General features: G+C 50.2%; 1 protein-coding gene across 1 annotated transcript in view; it reads right to left on the bottom strand.

The window, feature by feature from the left end:
- The window catches only part of LOC130033282 (WD repeat-containing protein 27-like), a 78,419-nt gene that overhangs the window by 24,092 nt on the left and 33,162 nt on the right, over positions 1-21,165 (bottom strand). The window contains exons 9-10 of the mRNA XM_056124907.1: positions 17,089-17,191; positions 13,673-13,771 (exon numbers count right to left, since the gene is read on the bottom strand). Of these exons, the coding sequence (XP_055980882.1) occupies positions 13,673-13,771; positions 17,089-17,191 (202 nt within the window). The remainder of the gene's footprint in view (positions 1-13,672; positions 13,772-17,088; positions 17,192-21,165) is intronic.

Raw genomic sequence — 21,165 nt, 5'->3', positions numbered from 1 at the left:
GGAGACGGTGGTCCGATCCCGTTCGAAATTTTGGGGCAACAGCGACATCGGTCAGGCAAAACCGTCGATTGAATATGATGTGGTCTATTTCGTTGTGGAATCGTCCACTAGGAGACTCCCTTGTCCATCGTTTAGATTCTGCCTTCTGGAACTGTGAGTTACCATGAATGGTCTTGGTCGACATGATGAACTCAGGTAGTCTCTCACCCTGTTCGTTCCATTCTAGGCCATGGGTCCCGATGTGAAGTTCTTCAGCTGATCTTCTCGGTCCTATCTTGGCATTAAAATCACCCACAATGATCTTGTAGAAGATGTGGTCTTCTTTATAGAACTTCTCTAGCTCCATGTAGAACTTCTCGATTTCTCTTTCATCATAATGAGATATTGGTGCGTAGACAACGAAGATAGAAACTGCCGGCAGTGAGCCACATCTATTCAAATGTAAACGTCCGATTCGGGTTGTTAGGCATTCGAATGAATCAATGCTCTTGGTCAAGTTTGTGTTGACAAGGACACCGACGCCTCCAACACCTCTTTTATCACATGTTCCGGGGAACAATTCTTCTCCAGTGTCGAAAACGGCATGGTGAGATTCGTGCCTTCTTGTCTCGGTCAGGCCAATGATGTCATACTTGATCATTCGCGCTTGTACCATCAGGTCCTCAATGGATGCATCTGATGCTAGCGTACGCGCATTGAAAGTACAGACGATCATTTTTGTCTTCCTTCGTTGTGGCAGCCTAGGTCGGCCTTGAGATTCTGTCAGCCTCTCCTTTCTCATCCTCCTCAGTGCTGCCACTTCCACTACCCAGCCGTCACCACACTTCAGGACGCTTTCCGGACAGAACAAGATAAGCGGAACTCTCTGAGACCTTGGACTCCAGGCTCGGCAGACCCAGGGACAGAGCTTCTCTGCTTGCTCCCACCAACAACAGGTGACAAAGAGATTCTAATCAGGAGCCCCCCCACACACCCTGCCCTGTCTGCTTCCATCAACCACCCAGGGATCGAATTGCGCACAGGAGACCCACCCTACCCAGATAAATACCCCACTGGCAGACTTCCACTATCGACACTACTTCCACTACCCAGCCGTCGCCACACTTCAGGATGCTTTCCGGACTCGTGCAGCCGCAAAGCGGCCGCATGACACATCATAAGACACTAAATACCCATCTTCCGGAATTGTCGTACCGTATTTGATAGGGTTCAAATATGGTAACACCTACAAGGGTGATTAGAGGTCGCCCCAAAAGCCTCTATCCCTCTCGGAAAGACTGGCAAGCTACCGAGAGTATTCCGCCCGCAAGAAAGAGCCTGGCAAGCTATCCATTGTGTATTCGATATGCCAAAACCAGTAACTACAACTGGTCTCATTCACCTGACCCTGAAGGCTTCACCGACATGGCAGCACTTCTAAACTTTACACCCATCAAATGTGGTGTGCAACTCTTGTTACATCTGTGGCGTAGAATACGAGATGGGGGTAGGTTGCCCATTCCCGACTCTGTGAGAGCCTGGAGATTTTGGTCATAAAACCTGCATACCTGAGTTTTTCAGCAGATTCATTCTCATGGATGAGGCTGATCCTGAGCTCGTGGAGACTGGCTGTGAGTATGGCGGTGCTTGGGTTCTGGAGGTTTCTGGCTGCTAGGTCTCTATTGGGGCAGGTGGTGGGACTCACCCACCCCCCTCCAGGATGCCCTGAATGAGGCTGGCATGGGGTCTGAGGCATCTCTGCAGCTTGCTGCTCTCTTCTGAGATTTATTTGTGAGTCATTGGATGATGGCCATTAGTGAGCTTATATGATGCCAGAGGCAGCTCATGGGCGTGACTGCCAGGCTCCCGGAAGAAGAGGGAGATGGGGGGAGATCACAAAACCTGGAATACAAGTATTTTTCAAGAAATATTTCTATATTCAGTATATACTCATAAATATGGGCTGGAGCAATAGCATAGAGGTAGGGTGTTTACCTTGCACACAGACGGCCTGGCTGGCCCGGGTTCAATTCCTCCGCCCCTCTCAGAGAGCCCGGCAAACTACCAAGAGTATTTCACCTGCACGGCAAAGCCTGGCAAGCTACCCATGACATATTCATATGCCAAACACAGTAATAACAAGTCTTACAATGGAGATGTTACTGGGCCCACTTGAGTAAATCAATGAACAACGGGAGGACAGGACAGGACAGGACTCATAAATATACTCAGCATAAGTAAGTAAAGTAAGTAAAGGCCCTCCCATTGTTCATCGATTTGCTCGAGCGGGCCCAGTAACATCTCCATTGGAGATTTTGTTCTTACTGTGTTTGGCATATTGAATACAACACAGGTGGCTTGCCAGGCTCTGCCATGCGGATGAAATACTCTCGGTAGCTTGCCAGGCTCTTCGCATAAAAATTTCTAAATCTTTCTTCTAAAATGTAAGAGAAATTAAGATGATTCCAGGGTCAGCTGATGACCAAGATTTCCCACAATAAATGCTAAAGGGCTTTTGAGTCTGATAGGAAAACAGTGGGTGACAGTTTCAAAGCCCACACAGAGAACTAAGGATCCCAGTAAGGGCAGCAACACAGCCAATACAAAAACAGAAGGCATCCTTGGAGACAGGAGGTGGGAAGACACGGCTCTCCTGAGGAGCATTCCCTGGTGATGGCAGTGCTTGCCTGCCACCTGGAGCCCAGCAAGGGTTCTGCTCTCCTCACTCTGCCAGCAATACAGTAAGAAAAAGAGAAGCTGTGGCCATCTCAGGTGGGAACGCAAATGCAGATTTACCTCATCTATGCACACCTGATCTTACACACTGAAAGTTCAAAATATCCTTTAAAGAACTTAAGTGCTAATAAGCCTGTTCAATACAGGATCAAGATATAAAAATTATTTCTGGGACCAGGAAGGCACTTCACAGAGGGCACTCGCCATGCCCACAGATTGTGGTCTGTGGAAGAGGTCACTTAAGGAAGCTGAGAGAGGAGGCCCCTCAGGCCAGGGAGGGTCAGAGCAGTGACAAATGCACTCGGTCACAGGGGTGAGTGTGGCTAGCTATCCCCCATCCCACACAGAAGGGCTCTCCAAATCCCCACTTCTACAGGGGCCACACGCTGTGGGGGCTCCCAGCAGAGCCTCATGTGGCCGGGGGTGCTGAGGCACTGAGGTGCCACGAGACCACCACTGACGGCCGACCCAGCAACACACAGAGCTGCCAGCTATACGCAGCAGAACTCAGGAAAGGTGACACTTCAATTCAAAGTCACCACGGAACCACGGAACCACGGTCCTCCCGTTGTTCATCGATTTTCTCAAGCGGGCCCAGTAACATCTCCATCGTGAGACTTGTTACTGTAAAACACAATGAGGACAGTGAAAATATGTGATCTGAGAGGAAACCTGAGTCAGAACGCCGTTAGCATTTTTCAAGAGTCAAATGCTAAAAAAATCATTGCTAAGACATGGAAAAGGGTTAATAAAGAAAAATAGATATTTCAATGAAGAAGTTCATTTTGGGGTCTGAGACAGTGCAGGGATCATGGCACATGCTCTGCCTGCAGCCAATCATGGCTCGATCCTTGGCACCTTACAGTGAACCACTGGGCTGGCCCCAAATGTCAAGGATTAGGGGCCCCCGGGTCCTTGAGCACCACCAGAGAAGAAAGGTGAATCCGATGCTGTGAATGATTCCTTCACATCTAGGAGACACACCCAGCGAGACGCTAACCACCACTGGCCCTGTGTCCCGCAGTCTGTGCTTCAGGTTCTGGGCAGGCATGAGGGCTGGATGATGGGACATCAGCCTCAGGTCTTCTGGCTGGGCCTGGTATTGGTGTGAAGGGAACATCTAAAGTATAGATGCATATTGTTGGAGTTACACATTCTTCTCACACTCTATAAGAAAACACATAAGCTCGCACAAACTTGGGGAGAAGAGTAGGAAATATTTGTCAAAAGCTGTTCAAAAGTGAGGGCTGTGACTCAGCAATCAGGCTTCTGTAAATGTTATGTAACTTGCACACACCCAAACCAAGTGTGTTTGCGAATGCCCCGCACAGCCGGGCACAGCCCAGCTAGTCTAGTCAGAAGTTCCCTGCACGCAGGACAAAGGAGGCAAGATATAACACACCCTGGAGAGAACTCCCTCACAAAATCACAGCTGATCCTTAAGAAATAACTCAGGCAAGAGGAGGACTTGCAAGAGGATCTACCCCATTCCCCCCAATGTACCCATGCACAGCGGCACACATGCACGCATGCTTCATGAATACACATGAGCACTCAGAAAAAGGTCCCCAGCTTCCCACAGACACAGGCCAGAGAGTGTGACAGGCCTGAAGCAGTTTGCTGGGCTTTATTTCTTGGTTATTGTTGCTGTTGTTTCCGTTGATTAGTTCTTTTATATTTTTTTATTTTCCAAAGCATTATGTAGTTCCTTCCCCAAGATGGGAAACATTTGGAAATAATATCATCCTTGGAGCTAATTTAGCAGCCTATTTGTGGAACGCATCTTGACATTTTCTGAAGGGCGGCGGGGGCTCCCCCAGTCCTCTAGGAGAGTTTTCCTTCCTTGGGATTGGCCAGGGCACGCCTTCTAATCCCACCCTGGCCTGTTCTCCACCAGGGCAAGGGAAGAGCAGCTCTGGCCAGGGCTGCGACCAAGACTTCCAGGGAGGCAGCACATGGCAGAGGGAGGCAAAGATGTTCTGGAGCTCTGGGCCTCTGTGAAAAATGTAGGTTTCTTCCTGCAGTGCTGAGCTGTTCCACCAGAAACTCACCCTGAGCTGTGTCTCCATCATGCCTGAGAGATGGGCCTCAGTACAGACACGAGGATTACAAGATACAGGAACCCTCCATGCTGAGTACGAACAAATACTTGCATCCATGCATTTTTTTTCCAGTAGTGCTTGTAAAGCATATACATGGAAATGGAGCAGAACAAAATTACAGCCCAATGACCACATTCCTGCAGTGCGACCACATGCACGGGGCCATAGGCCATACATAAGCCTTCAGAGGGGCAAGAGCCCCCCATCCCTCCACCCCACTTGCTCCGTGCCATTCCACGGGAAGAATCCTCTGCCAGGGCCCCAGGGCAAAGTTATACTGGCCTGGTGCTGCCAAGACCCCGGGGGCGGGGTCCCTTTCTAGAACATCCCCAGCCTGGGCCTCCCTAACACTGGGCAGCAACACATGGGAAGGACCTATCCATCCACTAATATCTGGGTATCTGAGCTGAGTCAGGGGCATTTCACACTCTCCCATGGCTCAGCGAGGGAACGACAGACCCAAGCGACCAGCACAGGAACATAGGTAGAGGAGATAGCATCAGAGCCCAGCGAGTCCTTGCCATGCAGGTGTGGCCAGTGGACACAGGACCCCACCACACTGCCCAGCCTCACTTCAAACCTGCTGTCAGCCAGCCCCAAGGAAGCAGAAACTGGGGTGCAGGAAGGCAGCACAGAGACCACGGGGGTCAGGAGCTGAGCTCCCCAGGTCATTCATGTTCCTCTCAGGAGGCAGAGGCAGGGTCTGGGGGGCGAGCACAGAGCAGCACGGACACAGGACGGGGCGCTGCTGCAGAGACGTGAGCTCTGGAGAGCCGCTGCCTGTGGGGCTCTGACGGGGAAGGGAACAGCGACCTGCTGTGCCCATGACACAGGTCCTGAGAAAGGTGAACGCTGACCCGTGGGAGGGCGTAGATGACAGGAGAGCTCCAAGACCATCGGCAGCTGGCCTGCAGGCTAGATACCCCAATTCCATCCCTGATCCCCAGCACCCACACTCTTGCAAACGGGAGCTCTCACCCAGAGAGAAGCCAGGAGGCAGCCTTGGACTGGTCTCTGGGATGAGAGTCACTCATACACGTGTCCCAGCAGAGACCTCAGGGCAGAGTGCGGGCCTTGCTCTGCAGGGAGAGGACACCTGGACCCATACCCGGCCTGCCACAAGGAGGCTCCACACTGCAGCACCTCCTCCCTGGGGAAGTCACCTGCCATCCCTGCTGTCCGCAGCCTCTGCATCTGGAAGAGGCTACAGGGGTGAAGGGCCAAGGAGAGCGACTCGGCAACATGGCTCTCAGTGGCCCGGACTGTGGGGTTTGCGTGCAGACCCTGATGACAAAGGCCTGAGAGCACTGTGGGAAATGCTGCTTGTGAGGAAGAGGAAGGTAAATTGAGATGGGCACTGGCTGTGCTGAAAGGCAACTGGGTACTCTGGGGCAGAGTGGATGGAGCTGCTGAGGTGCAGGCTGTGGGGGGCACAAGGGTTAGTGGCCATGGGCTCCACTTGCCAGGGGTCAAAGGGACTGAGAGCAGGAACGAGTCAGCAGATGCATTCTTGGACTGCAAGGGTGCACAGGGTGACACACAACTGTGAGCACACACACGCTCAGGGTATTGGGTCACCCTGCAACTTCACAGGGACGCTGCTCAGGACTGAGCCGGCCACCTCAGGCGACCCAGAGACATTGCATGAGACTGACCATCACTTCAGGCCTCCCAGGAACACTGCATGTGACGACTTTCTCACCACAGTGCCTCCCAGGGACTTCATATGGGACTGACCAGGTCACCTCAGACCTCCCAGGGACACGGCACGAGACTGACTCAGTCACTTCAGGCTTCCTTGGAATTCTGCATGGGACTGACCAGGTCACCTCAATGTCTTCCAAGGACTCTGTAAAGCACTGATCCATTCACTTCAGGCCTCCCAGTGATATAACTCCAAGGGGAGATGTGATCTGGTCACCTCAATGCCAACACATTATCAAGAGTTAAAGGTAAGGTAAAGGTAAAGGCCCTCCCGTTGATCGTCGATTTGCTCGAGCGGGCCCAGTAACATCTCCATTGGAGACTTTGTTGTTACTGTGTCTGGCATATCGAATACTCTCAGTAGCTTGCCGGGCTCTCCGAGAGGGGCGGAGGAATCGAACTCGGGTCGGCCATGTTGGCCGCTTGTAAGGCGAACGCCCTACCCGCTGTGCTATCGCTCCAGCCCTATTGATAGCTCAGCTGGTAGAGCGGAGGACTGTAGTGGACATCAAGAGTTATTACAACTTAACAACAAAAAGACAAAAATCTCCTTCTTCATAAAGGAGAGACTCTTGGCCAGCAAACACTAGGAAATAATGCCCATGCTTTCTTTCTTTCATGGAAATGCTGGTCAAATACCAAGGAGATTCCACAGAGCACTCATGAGTCCAGTGGACAACAAGGGCAGCAGCACCGCAAGCTGAGGGTGTGAGGAGCACCTCGGGCATGGCCAGCTGGTGTCCGCTGCAGCCTGGTCAGAGAAGGCTGTTGCACGTCCTCGGGAATGAAAGACGGACACCCACATGGTCCAGCTGTCCCACCTCTGGGTCCATCTCAGACCGAAAACATCCATACCCAAGTCCCAGGCGCCCGTGTGTTCCCTGCAGGGGCACCTGTAACAGCCAAACCGTCCAACAGACGTGGCGCCGGGGACTGAGCAGGCCCAGACCCTCTGGGGCATCACACACGGGACACACTCAGCCCGAGAGGGGCGGTTTGTGGCTTCACGGTAACAGGGATGGAACGGGAGGGGGTCACACACAGGGCAGAGTCAGACGGGGCAGGCAAGCAGCGGGTGATTTCACCCATTTATGCTATATAAGGACGAACAGTTGATGGAGAGATGGAACAAAACAAAACTCCACAATGGATGCTAAACTCCAGAGCCGAGCTGACAGAGGGGAGAGGGTGGGGCAGAGAGAAAGGCTGGGTGCAGAAGAGTACCCTTGTACCCTCACACTGAGAAAGAGACCACAGGGTGCTGCCGCCTCAGAGGCCAAGACGGGCACTGAGGCTCTGCGAGGAGCAGAGAGGTGCCTCCCAGGCAGCAGAGGGACAGGCGGCAGAGCTGGGCCTCCAGAAGGATGAGTCCAGCTGGGCAGTCCCAGAGGAACCCAAATCTGAAAGCAGGACACGTGACAAGTCAGATGCTGCAGGTGTGATGATTCAGCCCTGGAGCCCCACCCAGGGGCTGGAGAGACTCTTCAGGGTCAGAGTACAGCCCACCTAGTTTTGCCCCACACTAAGTTCCCCTGACCAGTCCCTCCGTGGCTGGGTAACCCTCACACAGCACTGCACCCTCAGATCCACATACTGAACAGGCTGCCTGCTGGCCAAGACTCATTGGGAGGGACTTCAGCTCTCCTGAGCATAGCCAGGGGCACCCACACCCCCAAACCAGGGTCTATTCAAGCTGGAGGTTGGGCAAGTCGAGATGGAGGTCACTGCATCCCAAAACAGCCCCATCTGGGGTGCTGCCAATCACTGCATACAATGAATGAATCTGTTCCGGCCAGCAGAAGGCATGGTTTTCTGAGTGGGTGGCCATGCAGGCCCATCCCAGCTCCCCTCGCCCCAACAACAACCCAGCTGATCTGAACTTCCCCGAAAGCCACCCTGACATCCCAGGGCTGGGCGGGATCCTGAATGTGAGTGGACAGACAGGACTAAAGGAGCAGATGCATGGGCTCTCCCACAGGTCAGCCCAGTGGAAGGTGTGGTTTTCAGAGCAAGGGCAGCTGCTACTGTGGCCACCAATTATTCTCCCTCTCCACACCCCATAAGGTCCACACCTTTGCCCCTGGTATTGGACTTTCACAAGGGCACCTGTTACACCAACCACATTAGACCAATAGTGTATAAGCTCCTAGCCCAATCAACATTCCCTCAAAATCCCACAGAAGTGTCTGTGGGAGCAAGAAACAATAGAACCCTAATTACAGAGAAGCAGTAAGTTCAGACCAAAGAATGCATTTCTTGAACAAGTGAAAATTTACACAGGAACATAACTAGAAAGAAATACCTTTGATGGGGAAGAGAGATTACATCACCACCTGAGCTTCTCCAGAGTCCTCCTGGCAGTGGGAAGGGTGCAGATAGTATATTGAAAAGAATCACCCCCAGACTGCCACGGGCACCATGGGGAAACAAAGCAAAGTGAAAAAGATTTCAGGAGGAAATGTTTGAGAATGTTTAATGAGCTCAAAAATAAATAAATAAACCATGGAACGGATAGCCAATGAAACACAAAATGATATGAGAGCATAAATGAGAAAACTATAAGCATAAAAGTCAGAATTTTAAAAAATTGGTAGGTGAAATGAAAAGCTCCAGGAAGTGATATGAAAAAAACAATCTCGTTCACATTCATACCTCAGAAAATCAAGTACCTCGGAATCAGCTTACCTAAGGAGGTACAAAGAAGACTACAAAATTCTACTTCAAGGAATAAAAGAGAACATGAGGAAATGAAAATACATCCCCTGCTTGGGAGAACTAACATTGTCAAAATGGCAATACTCCCCAAAACATTATACAGATTCAATGCAATTCCTATAAGGGTCCCCACGGCATTGTTCAAAGAAATTGAACATCCTGAAATTTATATGGAACAGCAAGACCCCATAAATAGCTATAGTAATTCTTGGGTGGGGGGGAGATGGGCGGCATCACCTTCCCCAACCTCAAACTATACTACAAAGCGGTAATAATTAAAACAGCCTGGAATTGGACCAAAAACAGAACCATAGACCAATAGAATAGGGTTGAATATCCTTACACACACCCTCAAAAATATAATCATCTAATCTTTGATAAGGGAGAAAAATATAAATTGGAGCAAGGAAAGCCTCTTTAACAAATGGTGCTGGCAAAACTGGACAGCTACATACCAAAAAATGGTCTCAGACCTCCACCTAACACCATGCACAAATGTGAGATCAAAATGGATTAAAAACCTCAACATCAGACCAGAATCCATAAGGTACATTGAATAAAAAGCCCATCTTTTATGGGCTTACAGGAGAGGGCTGGAGCGATAGCACAGCAGGTGGTGTGTATTCCTTGCAAGCAGCTGACCAAGGTTCAATCCCCGGCATCCCACAGGGTCCCCCAAGCAACACCAGGAGTAATCCTGAGTGCAGAGACAGGAGTGACCCTGAGCATTGACAGTTGAAGCCCAAAGCCAAAACCCTTGCAGCAAAACCCTTCACGACATTGAAGCTAAAGGTATCTTCAAAGATAAAATGCCACTGACAAAGCAAGTGGAAACAGAAATAAACAAATGGGACTATCTTAAACTAGGAAGCTTCTGCATCTCAAAAGAAACAGCAACCAAAATACAAAGACAATCTACAGAATGGGAAAGGATATTCACCCAATATCCTTCTGATGCTGGCTGGAGCGATAGCACAGCGGGTAGGGCGTTCGCCTTACAAGCGGCCAACATGGCCGACCCGAGTTCGATTCCTCCGCCCCTCTCGGAGAGCCCGGCAAGCTACCGAGAGTATTCGATATGCCAGACACAGTAACAACAAAGTCTCCAATGGAGACGTTACTGGGCCCGCTCGAGCAAATCGACGATCAACGGGAGGGCCTTTACCTTTGCCTTTATCCTTCTGATGAGAGATTAATATCAAGGATCCACAGGGCACTGGTTGAACTCTACAAGAAGAAAACATCCAACCTCATCAGAAAATGAGGAGATGAAATGAACTGGAACTTTCTCAAAAAAGAAATCCGAATGGCCAAAAGGCACATGAAAAAATGCTCTTCATCACTAATCATCAGGGAGATGTAGATCAAAACAACTATGAGATATCATCTCACACCACAGAAACTGGCACACATCCAAAAGAACAAAAGCAACTGTTGTTGTTGGCATGGATATGGGGAGAAGGGGACTCTCCTTCACTGCTGGTGGGAATGCCAATTGGTCCAGCCTTTTTGGAAAACAATATGGACGTTTCTCAAAAAACTAGAAATTGAGCTCCCATTTGGCCCAGTAACACCACTTCTGGGCATATATCCCAGAGATGCAAGAAAGTATAGGAGAAATGACATCTGCACTTGTATTTTTATTGCAGCACTATTTCCAATAGCCACAATCTGGAAAAAAAAGAACAAGTCCCTGAGAACAGATGACTGGTTAAAGAAACTTTGGTATATGTACACAATGGAATACTATTGTGAAAATATGAACTCATGAAAATTGCATATAAGTAGATGGACATGGAGAGTATCATGCTAAGTGAAATGAGTCAGAAAGAGAGGGACAGACATAGAATGACTGCACTCATTTGTGGAATATAAAGTAACAGAATGGGAGACTAACACCCAAGGATAGTAGAGATAAGGGCCAGGAGAACTGCTCCACAGCTTGGAAGCTGGCCTCACATGCTGGAAGAAAAGGCAGCTGGGATAGAGAAGGGACCACTAAGTAAATGATGGTTGGAGGGCTCACTCGGGATGGGAGATGCATTCTGAAAATAGACTTGGACCAAACAAAATGGCCGCTTAGTACCTGTATTGCTAACCATATCACCCAAGACAGAAAGGGGGAATGTGCCTGCCACAGAGGCAGGGGGTGGGAAGTGGGAGGCAGGGGGTGGGAGGGACACTGGGAACATTGCTGGTGGAGGGATGGGTGCTCAATCATTGTATGACTGAAACGTAATCACAAAAGTTTGTAAGTCTGTAAAAAATTTGTTTTAATTTAAAAAAATGAAAACTCAATGGAAGGCCTCAACAGTACAGTAACAGCAGCTGAGGACAAAATCAATGTCCTCCCAGATAAAATGCATAAAATATCCAAGGAACAGCAGAAGACAGAAAAACAAAAAAAGCCTCAAAATGAATTAACAGCAGACAAGAGAACTTTGGGATAAATTCAACAGGAACAACATAAGAATCATCAGAGCCCCAGAGGGTCAGAAAGGCAACCCCAATATGGAAGTAACAGCTAAAAACATCATTGCTGAAAAGTTCTCAGAGTTGTAGAACGCAGGCATCCAGGCCCGGGAAGCATGAATGGTATCAGCTAAAAGAGACCCTAATAAAAAGACTCCAAGACATATCCTAATAAGAATGATGAGAATCATTTGTGGAGATACAATATAGAGCGATACAATACCAAAAGCAACAAGGCAAAAGAAAAATAACATAAAAAAGAACATCTCTAAGGCTTACAGGAGGGGGCTGGAGCGATAGCACAGCAGGTGGTACATATTCCTTGCAAGCAGCTGACCAACGTTCTGGGCATCTGAGAGCTGGGGCAAGGAGTCACACTTTACAAAGAATCAGCCCATCAGAACTGGAGGTTCCAAAGAGAGTTCTGGAAGGACAAAGGTAAGGGCAACAGCAGGAACTTGCTGGTCTCAGTGGCTATCAGGGGAGCCCAGGTTAGCTGCAGCATGTCCTACCCTGCTGCTATGTCCAGGAGACAGGCAGCAGGGGGCGGGGCAGGGCTTGTCCCCCACTGCCTGATGGCCAATGTTCCAGGTTCCCAGCCGACCTGCTCCCGTGCACTAATGGAGGAGGAAGGCATCTGGTAGGGCCTGTGTGGCCATGAGATAGGACAAGCACAGTCTTGCCTCCCCTGGAAGGCCATCAGGTCACCTCCTGCTGGCCCTTGGCTGTGGGCGCAGTATCTGAACCCCATGGACGACTCCTGCACCTCTTCGTCCAGACTGGAGAAATGATCACGACTATCACAAACATTCACTTAGTTCTGAAACGAGGGAAAGACCGCTTTTTTTTCCCGACTAGACTTGGTTCCTTTTCATGACAGAGTTAAACTGTATTCTCCAAGAAATTAGGCCCAATGAGAGCAGGAGGAGTTCGTTTCACCCTCTGTATTGAGGTAAACAATGATCTAAGTTTGACAACCAATGACTTGGTGAACACTGAAGATGCAGAAGTTTCTAGAAAGTAACAATATTGTGTAACAATACTGTCAGTATGCTTCTCTCTGTAGAATAGGTCCTAGAGTTGATTCTTCTGACCCTCCTACAGTCAATTTTAGTTTAAAAATGCCACTTGGCCCCATGCCTAACTCTGCTAGGTCAAGCCCAAACAGCCTCAAGGAAGAGAAGCTCCCTTGGCCAGGCACACTGAGGCCATGGTGCTCTCAGGTCCAACACCCATCCAAAACTCAGAAGAATATGCCAAGAGGGAAGGGAATCAGCTGTGGAGAGATGAAGCCACCTGCAGTGCCAGACTGAGCAGTGACAAGGGTGGACAGTCAACTTCGACCAAAAGTCAGTGAGGTGAAACTTTCTACATCTAGAATGAATAGGACAACTCCAAGTTCTGTGTATTTGGGGTCACAGAGACAGTACAGGAGTTAAGGCGCTTGCCCTGCAGAGCCAGCCCTGACTCAACACCCACCAGTAGGTCCTGGACACTGCTAGGGTGTCCCACACAGATGCCCTCCCTCTCACAGGACAAGACTATTCCTTTCCCATATGGCTGATTCACAGCTGCTGCGATTTCTCCCCTGCGTTCCTCTCATCACCCGGTTCCTTCAAGGTCTGTGGTCTCCTTCCCCACCCAGACTCTCTCAGGGTTGGAGATTCCTTCCTGCTTGCTGGGGTCCCTCGCTCTCCAGCTTCCTCTCCTCAGTCTTCACCACGGGCCTCCATCACTACTTGAGACCAGTCATGACACATGCTGCCCCACTTTCTCCACTGTGGGCACCGGCCCGAAGCGACAGACTGAACTGAACTGGCAAACCAAGATCACTCCTCACCGAGGTCTGTTCCTGCCTGTGATCTTAAACGTCACAAATGTCAGCAGCAGTAAGTCCAGCAGCCACACGGTACACAGGGCATGGCCAAGGCCACGTGTTATACAGGGGAGCCCCTGGGACTTACCTGGGGGACTGAGGGGTTGAAGGCCATTCCGGTGACGGTGTCCGTGTGTCCTGCAAGTCTGCGGGAGAACGTGCTGGAGCCCATCTCGTACACATATGCCTGGAAGGCAGGAGGGGCAGGAGTCCTCGTGGAAAGCACCAGGAGCAGCCACAGGTTTCTGCTGCTCATCAGACACCAAGGCAGCAACGACACACCGGCCTGACACGTGTGTCCCAGAACCCAATCCCCAAGACAGGGGTTTCTTCTCTGCCGCTGAGATCTCACCCAGGGGGCCACTTCTGTCACTGGGTTCCTGTCACAAGCTGCCAAGGCCTTGCAGCCTCAGGGAGTCTGAGGGAGGAGTATGAACTTGGCCTCGCCTGAGAACCAGACCACAAGGAAGAGTGACGCTGTCCTGTTCTTCCCCATACACCTGACAGAACCTGCTGTGCTGTTTCCAGCCAAAGGAGCTAGGAATCTGGGGGCTTGTGTATTTAGAATGTGCCCTGCCGCTAATGATAACATTAAGAGCAAAGTGCACATGCCTTGTTCTTCAATGGTGTTACCAGACCCGATGTGCTAGAACAGATGAGAGTCTCATAGCTGTTCAGTAATAAACGTGCTGACAAGCCTTTCCCGACCCCCACCTGAAAGACAATTCACTCGTTCCCAGTGATCCCGGGGGCAGCAGTGCTCTGGAAGGAAAAGAGCACAGCCATTCTGCTCCGGACACCTACCCTGCAGATAAGCGTCTTGTATGCTGAACTAGTGAGGAAATTAGTTCTAGTCATGCTTGCTTCTGACTGCCACGTGTTAGTTTGCCGAGAGAAGCCCCGACTGCAGTGTGTGAGTCTGTGAAACACCCACAGTTGCTGTCTGAGTCGTCTCAGCAGCTTGGAGTGACGACTGTCCCGGGTCATGTGTGAGGGGTCAGTGGCATGGGCTACAAGTACATCCTGGGTGGATCTGGGCTTTCTGGGACCAAGCTACCAGGGTGCTTGCAGAAAGCTGGGGATCCTGGAGCCCTTGCCCAGCAGCTCTGGGGACTTCCTCATGGGGGCCGACTTAACAGATCATCTCTCAGGGCTTAAAGCCCTCTCGTCTGAGTCTGACGTGAGACTGCCGAGGGGTCCTGACTGCATGTCACTCACAGAGGCAACCAGAGCAGCACAGCTGACGGCATGGCCATGTCCCGCTCAGCCTCTGCCCCAGGAAGATGGTCCGGCTCTCCACACCAGGAAACCAGGGCTGGGGTCCTGCCAGGCCACATGGCCATGGGACTGAGAGACTCCCCGTGTGCTTCACACTGTCCTTATGAGCGGCTCTGGCAACCTGTGACCCCAAAGCAAGTGCAGAGTCCACGCAAGGCCTGGGCAGGGCCTCAGCAGCCCCACTCAGTGAGGCCCAGGCATGGCTGTGCTCACACACACTCACCCATCAGAACGGCTCCATTGGGGGGACCGGCCTCAAAGCACAACACGTACCAACCCCTCTGCATTCCCAGCCTCTGAGCCCAGAACTCATCTCCACTGGCTGCTGCTGTCTCCACAAGTCACCCCCAAACCGCGACCAGAACAACCACTGAGGAGAGCTCGGGTATCCGGCAGGCAGCAGGGGAATCTGGGAGACCTCACTTCCAACCTCCAGGGCAGGGCTTGAGACCTCACTCCCAGAGCAGGGCTTCGGGTGGTGAGACCTCACTTTCACAGCAAGGCTGGGGGATCGGAAGGGGTGAGATCTCACTTTCAGGGCAGGGCAGGACTTGGGGGCGGGGTTAGACCTCATTCTAGAGTATCTGCCTTGCATTCATCCAACCCAGGTTCACTTCCCGGCACCCTATGTTGTCCCCCTCTAGGAGTAATCCAAGTGCAGAGCCTGGAATAAGCTCTGAGGAGAGTCAGGTGTGGGTCCCCCCGCCCAAAAGAACCAACTCTGCAAAAGTAAGTGGGGAGCAGGAGGTGGGGCCTGAATCTCATCCTGAGATGCATACTCTGGCTCCTCCCTCTGGAGCACTCCCACTCTCTCTTGAATGCAGTCCTCTCTCCTTCCATCCTCTGAATAAAGTTTTTTTATTTCATTGTTCATCTCCCCCTGAAATTCTTTCCCGTGAGGGAAGGTGACAGACATGGGAAGCCTGGGTAATATTTAGGACTCACTTTCCTTCCCTGCAAAGAGCAGCTCCCAGCTCCAGCCCGAGTCCACAGCTCCCTGAGAAATTAGGATGCAGGAATCAACTGAAGCCGGGCAGAACATGTGGAATCCAGGTGTGGTTGGATGGCCAACCACGGGGCTGTAAGCTCCTCATTAACATCCAGTCTGATGGGTCAGTCCCACAAACCCTCATGGGCACAGGTAATGTGCAACCACTCATACAGCAGAAAGAGTAGAGGGGTGGGCCACAGGCCACTTGCACAGGTGGCATGTCAGTTATGGAAGCCAGAAATTCCAGCTATAATACATATGCACTCTGGTTGATCATGTGCACCCTGATTGGCACAAAGTCAGTGGCACAAGGAGCAGAAAAGCTAAGGGGAAGAGATAGTAAACCTTTATAAACTAGGCGAGAAAGCCGAGAAGAAGGTAGGAGAAAGAGATGTGAAAAGGAAGACGGGGGAGACGCAGCGAGTGGGGCTGCAGACTCTGGTGCAGCCTGCTGATTCTGGGCGCTGAGGGAGACACACCCATGTGAGCGTAAAGCAAAGAGGAGTAACACCAACGTCATCGGGAGCTCAGTGTGCCAACCTTACACTGTTGTGAGAAACTCAAGTCACATGGACAGCAACACAAGCATTCTTACTGCTTAGAAAAGGAACACTCCAAGGGGGCAGAGAAATAGTAATGTGGGCAGAGCCCACACAGCTGGCCTGGGTTTGATCCCAGTCCCCAGCCCTTCCAGGAGAATCCCCGAGAAGAGAGCCAGGAGTAAGTCCTAAACACAACGGGGTGTGGCCCAAAAACAAACAAAAAAAAAGGGAAGGAAGGTAGGAAGGAAGGAAGGAAGGAGGGAGGGGGGAGGGAAGCAAGGAAGGAAGGAGGGAGGGAGAGAAGGAAGGAAGGAGGGAGGGAGGGAGGGAGGGAAGGAAGGAAGAAAGAAAGGAAGAAAGGAAGGAGGGAGGGAAGGAAGGAGAGAGGAAAGAAGGGAGAAAAAATAAATAGTAAGAAACAAAACAGTCCCAGTACCTTATTTATTAAAATGATTGTCTTGTAAGTCAAATTAAATTGAATATGTGATACTGTCTCATATAGAAGGTGATTTGTGCAATGACAGGTGAATTTGTAAGGAAATGAGTAATCAGTATTTCCCACATCTCATTAAAATCGAGGGTGTTCTACCTCACAGGTGTTTGCTATAGAGTGTGATCCCCGTGGGGAGTGTGGGAGATCCCACAAGGACTCCTGTGCTCTGTGCACACACACCCATGCCACGCAGCACTTACGTGTCTGTCCTCGGCACCACAAGCTATGTATCGTCCACAGGGGCTCCACGCAAGTCTACAGGGGTGGCAGCGGCCGGGGTGGCCTTCAAATCGGCGCTCACATCTTGAAAGAAACAGACACACCAAGGCAGTCTTTTAACGCCAGAGCTCAGATTCCCTTGTGCTGCTCTCTAACTCCCCGACTCAGCCAAGCTGCTATGATTAATGGATATTCCAGTCTCCTCGCTGAAAACTCCGCGTAAAGCCCTGGCAGCCACACCCACAACTGACAGCTGCTGCTACAACCCCCAATTCCACTTTGCCATGAGACACCAGACTGCAAATGTTCTGGGTACACACCAGTTCTCGGGCTGAGAATTCTGCGGTCTTTTTGGAGTGTGACTGGACACTGATCATCAGGTTGTAACAAGCAAAATGCAACAAATTATTGTGCCTACTAAGGGGAAAGGTTTTTTTTTGGGGGGGGGGGTGGAAAATGGGTGGAGGAAAGGTCACTCCGATGGTAGGATAACTGCTGGAGCAAAGAAAGTCAATAGCGACTGTATTGTAGCACTGTCACACTGTCCTCCCATTGTTCATTGATTTGCTTGAGCGGGCACCAGTGTTTCACAACAAATTATAAGACTTGTTGTTACTGTTTTTGACTTATTGGATACGTCAGGGGACCTTGCCAGGCTTTGCCGTGCCAGCGAGATACGTGCCAGCGAGATACTCTTGGTAGCTTGCCGGGCTCTCCGAGAGGGGCAGAGGAATCAAACCCGGGTCGGCCTCATGCAAGGCAAATGCCCAACCCGCTGTGCCATCGCTCCAGCCCCTGTATTATGAACAATTTTGTAAACAACAATGTTTAAATTTAAAAATTAAAAGCATGAATCAGCAGAAAGACACTGACAGGGCTTTTCTTCACAAAACACACTCATGGTAAAAGAACATTTCTAGTTCAGGGGAGTTTACCTGCTCATTTCTTGCCCAAGCATTTCAGTGCCTAAATGGTGTGAGGAAGACAAAAGAACTCTCTGATGCCTGGTGGCACAGCATTCTCTGCCACGTATCAACGGCCGTGTGCACATGGCCACGTGGCTGTATCCCTTGCCTGGTCCCCCACACTTCACCAGTCCCTCTTGGCCAGGTTCTGTGCCCAAGACCACACTGTCTGCTTTCCCTTGAAAAGAGCAGAACGCTGTCATGTCACTGCTGAGAAACAAATGCTCGTCCACAGTTACCTCATCACCTCTGCCTTTCCTTTTCCTTCAGCTTCTAGTATTGTGCGTTTATTGTGGTTCAGCCTCAGAAGACACAAGTGAATGTCATGTCTGATGCAGTTAAGGAATCAACCACTGAGGTTGGAACCAGGCTACAGTGAAAGAGCACATCACGAGCAAGTGTGAGGTCTAACTCTGAGCCCCAGAACCACCTGGTCCCCCCAGCACTGTCAGATGTGGTCGTGGTGGCCTTCCTGCACCCTGGCTAAGCATCTTGGAAGTAGTATCACCCAGTGTTATTCCTATTAAAAAAAAATCTACCATCCGATGTCCTCAAAGGTAGCTCTACAGGACTACCACCTCTTCTGAATTTTCCAGGCTTGGAAAGTTTTAGTTTGGATGGATGTGAGGAACACAGTGCCCGCCAGAGTATCTTCACTACATGATCACTTTCTACGGTAGTATGTAATCTGGTCTAATGCCCTGAATGCATGAGCCCAGCAAGTTCTTTCACCATGGCTTTCTTAAGGTCCACACACAGAGTTTCCAACACCCAGTAAGACAAGACCACCAGGTCTGCTCATCTGTGTGAAGAGAGTCATAGCAAGTAAATGCTTTGCTAACTGCAGCCAAACTGTCAGGAAGCTAGCCGGCACTCAGTGGCGGAATGGCTACATCTACCGGCTATGCAGCGAAACTTTGCTAGGGACCAAGAGCTTGCAGAAATCCAGACGCACGTATGTGAAATGGGAGATTATTAAGTGATTGTTACATCATTTATAAACAGGTTATTTTCATCACTTTTCAAAATCACAGTCACAAAGACTTAACATGAAACAATTTCTATATGAAAATAGTAAATGATAAACATGTTCTGGAAAATTAAAAAATTAAAAAGAGGGCCTTTGAATCCTAAGTCAAGTAGTAAGGTAGGAGAGAGAGGTCAGCAGGTGAGTGCAAGCGTCATATGTGGAGGCCCAGCACCACAGAGTTTCTCGAGCGCAGTCTCCAAAGCAAACAGAAAACTCAATTAATGATGGAAGACTTTGGGAAGGTGAGGCTGCTCTTAGAGCGGATGGCGTTTCTGGGCAGCTGTGTGAAGGTATGTGGTTGTATCTGCCGGGTCAGGGCGTCCTGCACAATGTTCTGGGCCAACCACATCTACCTGAACCTAGATCACTCTTGAGGCTCTCATCCATGTCTGATGATGTGAGAGGTGAGCAGAAACACTGCTGGTTTTCTCCTGTGTCATTATATGCAAAGATATTCTTGTTATGTCACAAATTTATTAATACTGGACACAATTATTAGGGGATATATGCACACTTATATATACTTATGTATATATGTGAATCTAAATATTTGGGGAGGTCCTCACAACCAGTGCTCAGGAAGGCCCAAAGGACAATCCCAGTGAACCTTGGCCAACCAGGTTGACACCACAATTCACAAACCAACAGTTAAGCACCACACTGGCACAGTGGTGCTAGGGCCCACCAGGACCACCCTTGGGTGTGGGGTGGGGGGATGGAGCCATGTGATGCCTCGGGCCTTGGGGCTGGACAGGCGTGCCCCCGGGCACTGAGCTGGCTTCCCTGCTTTCTCACACACAGATCTCCAAAGGACAGGATCCAGGCGGCAAACAACGTTCAAAGCAAATGCAGGAAAGCTGGTGAGAGCAGGACTCCTCCAGTGGAACAGGGGCGCTCACCAGCTGCCTCTACTTCCGAGTAGCACCTCCACCAAGGAGGCCTGCAATCAATAAGATCTGTTCTGCACAAGGAATCTTTGAACGATTTCACTTTCAAAAGAATAATACACATGTGGCAGGGGGGCGGGGGGGGCATGCAGTAGTGTTGGGGTTACACCCAGCTCTGTGCTGGAGATCACTCCTTGTGGTGCTCGAGGGGCATGCAGAGCTGGGATCTAACACAGGACCCTCCATGCAGACATGCACTCCTGCAGACTCAGGGGGACAGACACAGAATGTCTGCGTTCACGAGAGAGAGAGAGAGAAAGAGAGAGAGAGAGAGAGAGAGAGAGAGAGAGAGAGAGAGTGAGACTGACATCCACGGCCAGGGAAAACAGGGGCAGGAGGACTCAATGTTAGAAGCTTGCCACAGGAATGTCTGGGGGGACGAGGAATAGAGAAGGCACCAGTGTGACAGTAATAGTTGGAAATGATCATTTTGGGCAGGAACTGAGTGTTGAAAACAGGTAAAGGTATATACTTGATAGCCTTTCAGTATCTGTATTGAAACCATAAGGCCAGAGAGAGAGAGAGAGAGAGAGAGAGAGAGAGAGAGAGAGAAAGAGAGAGGGAGAGAGAGGGAGGGAGGGAGGGAGAGAGAGAGGGAGGGAGAAAGAGAGAGAGAGAGGTGGGGAGTTGGAGGGAAACCAGGGATATTGGTGGTGGGGAATGTTGGAACACTGTATGACTGAAACCCAATCATAAACAACTTTGTAACTGTTTATCTCACTGTGGTTTAAGAAAAATTAAAATCAAATAAAATTTTGAAAAATGCAGGAAAAAAGCATGCACTCCAGTTCTTTGAGCCATCTCTCAGGTCCAAGTATTATACATAGTTTATTCCCTCAGAAAAGTTATTTGCATTAACCAGCTGCAACAAATATATCTATTTCAATAGTAAGTATCTAGTATATGAACTAATGTAAGTATTTAACACATGAATGACATACGTGTATACACACACACATTTGGGGGGAGGAAGGTTGCCATACCTGGCAGTGCTCGGGAGCTATCCCTGGTTCTTTCAGGGGTGACTTGGACGGTGCTCACAGAACCATGTGTGGTGTGGGGATTCTAAACAAGGTAGTAGCTGTGTCAGCTGCTTATAAGGCAAGTGTCTCACAG

This window comes from Sorex fumeus, unplaced genomic scaffold (assembly GCF_029834395.1).
Source record: "Sorex fumeus unplaced genomic scaffold, SorFum_2.1 ptg000052l, whole genome shotgun sequence".
NCBI classification, from domain to species: Eukaryota; Metazoa; Chordata; class Mammalia; order Eulipotyphla; family Soricidae; genus Sorex; species Sorex fumeus.
Note: the sequence above shows the minus strand (reverse complement) of the source record. Positions and strands in the feature narration are given on the sequence as shown.